At 37.7% G+C, this 6,258-nt stretch overlaps 1 protein-coding gene across 1 annotated transcript; it reads right to left on the reverse strand.

The window, feature by feature from the left end:
- Window positions 1-4,957: 4,957 nt before the first annotated feature.
- On the reverse strand, window positions 4,958-6,258 carry LOC132639878 (zinc finger BED domain-containing protein DAYSLEEPER-like). Its single transcript, XM_060356265.1, has 2 exons — window positions 6,020-6,258; window positions 4,958-5,635 (listed from the first exon to the last, which is right to left on the reverse strand). Exon 2 carries the CDS (start codon window positions 5,633-5,635, stop codon window positions 4,958-4,960), a length of 678 nt encoding a protein of 225 aa, XP_060212248.1. The 5' UTR covers window positions 6,020-6,258.

Genomic DNA, 6,258 nt, shown 5'->3' on the forward strand with positions numbered 1-6,258 from the left:
ATAAATGATCAATTGAAATTCAAACTAAATCAACACAGCCCAAAACACGAATTTCAACACATATTATACGAAATTACTCATGAACATCATAGAGCTCGCATTGATAGCTAAAAGAAAAGAGTAAAGACATGTAATACCTGATCGTTGGCTATTGTAAGGATGAAACTCAAACTTAAAACAGGGATTCCGATAAGAAGATAGTAATGAGATTTTAGAGAAATATGGGGGAGAATGGAAGATGAAGAGAGGAGGATGTGAAGAAGAGAAGAGAGGATTTATGAGGGAGAGGGAGTTGAAAAACGTGTGAAGAAACTTTTAATTTGAAATGGGAACCGTCGGTTAATGTATTTAAAAATTTCTGACAGTTACGTTACCTATTACGGACCGTATCATGGGATACGGGCCGTATCTTGTGTTACGGTCCATCAAACGACCCAGTTTCACTTATTCATTAATGACCTGGCAGTACAATCAACGGACCGTAACTCGTGTTACGGTCCGTATCACCTGGCGTAACATGTTGAAATATTCCAGTGAAAGCCCAGATTTTGTATCAAAGTTACGACCCCGTGTTACGGTCCGTAACACGTACGACGGACCGTAACTCGTACCGTAACACTCTTTCTCATCCTTCAGTGATTTTTTTATTTTTCTTTTTGCCTGTTACGCTTCATGATACGGACCGTAACATGAGTTACGGGCCGTAACATGGAGCGTCTCGCCTTGGATCACTCAACAGATATTTGGCCCCTTCAGTTCTCAAAATCCCACCACATTAGCACATCAACAACAAAAAAGAATACAAGGAAAATACAAACTTTAAACTACTTACAAAGCGGTAAATGTGGGTTGCCTCCCACACAGCGCTTGGTTTAACGTCACAGCTCGACGTGGTACCTCATTTTCGAGTTCAGGAGCCATATTTCAAACGATACCTATCCACGACCTTACCATCATCAATACACCAATGGTAATGCTTCACTCTTTGTGCATTCACCTTAAAAGTCCGAGTGCCATCCTCGGATTTCACCTCAATGACGCTTCCATTTGGGGACACACTCACGATTTCAAAAGGACCAGACCAACGAGACTTTAACTTGCCTGGAAAGAACTTTAGGCGTGAATTGTACAACAAGACCAAGTCTTTTGGCTGAAAATCCCTTTTTAGGATCTTCGAGTCATGATAATATTTCATCTTTTCCTTGTACAGTGTTGCGCTTTCATAGGCATTGTACCTAAATTCATCCATCTCGTTGATTTGAAACAACCGCAGCTTGGTTGCTTCATGCCAATCCATATTCAGCTTTTTCAATGCCCAAAGGGCTTTATGCTCAAGCTCAATAGGCAAATGACATGCCTTCCCAAATACCAACTTATACGGTGAAGTCCCTATAGGCGTTTTGAATGCCGTGCGATATACCCATAAAGCATCATCCAACTTTTTAGACCAGTCAGTGCGATTCACATTGACCGTCTTTGCCAAGATGCTTTTTATTTCTCTGTTTGAGACCTCAACCTGACCACTCGTCTGAGGATGATATGGAGTGGCAACCCTGTGATGCACGCCATATTTTTCAAGAAGATCAACAAATGGTTTATTGCAGAAATGAGATCCACCATCGCTAATAATAGCTCTAGGAGTGCCAAATCTAGTAAAGATGTTCTTTTTGAGAAACGCATCGACTCTCCTACCATCATTGTTAGGCAAGGCCACCGCCTCCACCCATTTGGAGACATAATCCACTGCGACAAGAATGTATTTCAGGCCGTAGGAGCTCACGAAGGGCCTCATAAAATCAATCCCCAATACATCAAAGAGCTCCACCTCAAGAATAAAATTCATCGGAGTTTCATGCCTCCGACCTATTGTGCCCTGGCGTTGGCATTTATCACAAGAGTGTGCCAACATATTTGCATCACGATAAATGGCTGGCCAGTAGTAGCCACACTCTAGCACCTTGGCTACGGTTCGATTTCCACTGTGATGTCCACCAACTGGAGAATCATGGCACGCTTTCAAAATGTCCATCACCTCAGATTCCGCCACACATCTCCGGATCATATTATCAGCACACGTTAGGGGTGGGCGTTCGGTTGTTCGGTTCGGTTTTTTCAAAGTTCGGTTCGGTATTTCGGTTTCGGTTTTTTTAAAGTGAAAACCGAACACCGCACCGAATTAGTTCGGTTCGGTTTCGGTTTTTTAATTCGGTTTTTTGGCATTGGTTAAGTCCTCTTTGGTATGTTATCCTTGAACTTACAAACATCAAAGAGTAAATGTGGACAACAATACTACACTCATACTAGTTACTACCACATTACTCTAACCAAAAACTACAGAATCATACAAAGTACAAATACAACACTTTCACAGTTCACTGGTCGTAAGTCCATTCTTCTCTGTTGCTGCCTTGCTGGAGGATCCTTGTAAATTTCTGCTTGTTTACTTTTACCCCATAGAAGAATATACAAGCCAATAATAACCAAAATAGATCCCAACATATGCTGTTTAAGGGGAAAAAAATGACAGTAGCCACTTACATTATTAAAGGAGAAGTACTTCATATTTCATATCAGTTAAAAAATAGCCACTTACATTAAAGTTGTGGTCTTCGGAATGGAATCAGTTTTTATTTCTGAATTAATAAGCCATTCACCTGAATTTTATCATTATTCGTATAAAATATGAAAGTCTGAAAAACAAGAAAACGAGATAATACAACAAAAATACTAAAATTATACAAGGAATCAAATATGCATAATAGGAAGTTATGGATTTTGTTGCAACTGAACAGTGAACACAACGACATCCACTTTTTCTATGATCCAATTACACAAGTATTTTTAAAAGGTGCATCTTTCATAAAACAAGTACAGCAAGCCAAACAGCAGCAGCCGACAGCCAAGCTGCCAGCAGCACCAACCACTGCCAGTAGCCAGCAGCCAGCACCAGCCACTGCCAGCAGCCACCAACAGCATAGTTTACGTACAAAATTAGTACCTTAACACTTAACAGAGGAAACCAGTAACAACATGCAGCAAAACAGCGCACACAGTAAAAACGAGCAACACAAATGAAATAGCATAAGCTTAAATTTGAAGGCGAATTTGCCTCTCTTGTTGACGCTCAAGACATTTCTCAATATGCTTCAACAAGGAACTTGTGCCAGTCACTTTTGGATTATATTTAAGTATCATACCGCATGTCAAGCACCTTACTTTACGCCCTTCTTCATTGTCTTGAACTATCGCAAAGTATTCCCAAACATGTGAACGAGCTTTAGGAGGCATGGTCGAACTTGAACATGATAAAAAGTAAGATAAAACCAAAAGTTAGAATATAACTTTCAGGATAAAAGAACAAAACTACAAAATAAAATATTTAACTTACCACTAGTAGCAAAAAATAGCAAATTGCAATCAATCATCAACAATGCAAGGATCTCTTCCACTATTTGCCATCTCTAAAGATAATTTAATCAAATGTGTCATACAACATAAATGAGAATATGATTTTTGCACTAAAACACACAAAAATATAAAACCTTACAAAGTTCAAGTTTCTCAAGATACTCCAAACTTTCTTCCACACTAACGGGTTTAGTCTCTTCTCTAAGCCAATCTTGAGAACAAATAAGAGATTGCACATATTTAGGAGTTAATGAACTTCTAAATGGATCAAGAATATGCCCACCGGTACTAAATGCACATTCAGATGCCACACTAAAAACCGGAATAGACAATACATCACGAGCCAACTCTGAAAGAACAGGAAATCTAGGAGCATTTATTTTCCACCAATCTAAGATAAAAAACTCAACACGTTCATCTTCAAGTTCTTGATCTTCACTAATGTATCTATCCAACTCCGATTTAGCACCCGCACACCCATAATCTTCTTTTTGTTTTTTCAAGTGAAGCTTAGCTCTCAAAGCCTTTTTTTTCAAAGAGGTGTCAGAATTAGAAGATACATCAGATGAGCATTGAGATGAAGAAGATGTAGATGGAGATGATTTATGATGAAATTCTCTTGAATAATTTTTTAGATACTCTCCAAACAAAGATTTCATATAATCATACACTCCTTCGCTTACTTTCTTTCCTACTTCCTCACCAAATAACTCTTCAAGCCCAAAGTTAACATACACAAATTTATTACGAGGATCCAACACGTAAGCAATAAAAATCATTTTGTTCATCTTTTCGGGATCCCCCCAATACTTTTTGAACTTTTGTCTCATTCGCTCAGCCATTATACATAAACTAACATCTTCACTTTCTAAACACACTTTCAAATGTACATCAAGCTCACATATATCCTCAAAATGAACATTAGAAGTAACGTAATGTGAACCTGAAACCTTTACGGTGAGCTCATGAAATCTTTCAAGAAACTTTACCACATTCCTTACATTCGCCCAATCATCACATGCGACAAGACCTGCAACACTTCCATCTTCACAAACATGAGTAGCAAGATAAGTTTTAAAATTCTCATCAAAAAAATCAAACCTATCAAAGGCCTTCTCAAAGTGTTGTGTCGTATCCAACATTAAGTAGGTGGAATTCCACCTAGTAGGCACATCTAGCTCTAATGATTTAGAACATTCCACCTTTTGAACTTCACAACATTTCTTAAAGTGAGCTCATCTTGCCGAAGATGATCTAACATACCTTACCATTTTCCTAACACGTTTGACAGAAGCATTAATTTCCTTCAAACCTTCTTGCACAATTAGATTAAGTATGTGAGCCATACATCTCACATGGAGATGCTTACCATCCATTATATTAGTTTCCCAATTATTTAACTGTTTAGACAATTCTCTAACTGTAACATCGTTGGAAGAAGCATTATCAACAGTAACAGTAAAAATTTGATCCAAGTTCCAATAAAGCAAACAAGTGCCAATAGCCTCTGCCATATGCTCACCCTTATGACTAGCGATAGGGCAAAAATTCAATATTTTTTATGCAAAACCCAATCTCTATCAATAAAGTGAGCAGTCAAACACATATAATTAATTCTTTGCAACGATGTCCATGTGTCAGTGGTAAGGAAAATTTTTGCTTTTGCTTCTCTAAAAGACTTCTTCAAATCTAGTCTCAATTCATCGTAACGTCCATAACAATCCCTTGTTACTGTTCTACGGGAAGGAACTTGAAATAAAGGTTGGGCTACTTGCATAAACTTCTTAAAGCCTTCCTTTTCTACAAAGCTAAATGGTAGTTCATCTATAATTATCATCTCAACTAAAGCCCTCCTAATTAATTGTTGATCAAATTCCCAACGCGGCTCATGCTCATCCGTAGATGCAAAATTTATCTTTTTCTGAGTGCTAGTTTTACTCTTGGCTTTATATGGTATGCACCTTAAAGCTATATGTTGTCTCAATCCCGTTGTTCCATTTACAGATGTATTAGCTGCATAAAGATTTTTACAATGTCTACACTTTGCTTTAACAATACCATTTACAATGACCTTATCAAAGTGCTCCCAAACATCTGATCTAGATTTCATATTCTTTCTTTTCTTTGTTACCTGGGGCTCGGTGTCAAGTGAGTTGTCATTGCTATCATCTGTATTAGGTACGGTATCAGTTGAACCAACCAAACTTAATCTAGTTTCATCCGCCATCTATAAAAAATTAAAAAGAGAAACTATAAGATAAAGCTCTATAATAGTAGAGCAGCAAATATGCAAGAAATTATCCTAAGTCCTAACCCACTGATAATTTAAGAAAATTTAACAAATCTGAAAAAATACCACAGCAAAATACCACAACAAATCTAAAAAAATAACATAGCATTTTTACAAACTTATATATTGACATACCCATTTCTCTACGATATATTGAGGGAATTTATTGAGATTATAAACTTGGGGAACTTGTCACTACCATCTTGTAAAAGTTAAAACTTGGGGGAATTGAAATTTCGTCTGAATAAGAAATTAAGAATGTAAAGATACTGGTTTGTGGGAGCCTAAAAATGAGAAATTATAAGAAGGAAATAAAACTACCTTATGGGAACAGAAATGCTGCCACGCTGGTTCACTGGCTGATTGTGGAAGAGCTGAAGCAGTCAAGCAGTTGTGGTCTTGTGGAAGAAGAGGAAATGGCGTGAAGCAGTCAGCAGTGAAGAGGATTGAGGAAATGGCGTGAAGAGCAGTGAATGAACTCAATGAAGCACTGAAGGTCTGAAGACTAGGGTTGGAATGTTGTTTACTTAATTTAATGGATAATGAATTTGGGCTTGGAC

The sequence above is a fragment of the Lycium barbarum genome, chromosome 5 (genome assembly GCF_019175385.1).
Source record: "Lycium barbarum isolate Lr01 chromosome 5, ASM1917538v2, whole genome shotgun sequence".
Taxonomy (NCBI): Eukaryota; Viridiplantae; Streptophyta; class Magnoliopsida; order Solanales; family Solanaceae; genus Lycium; species Lycium barbarum.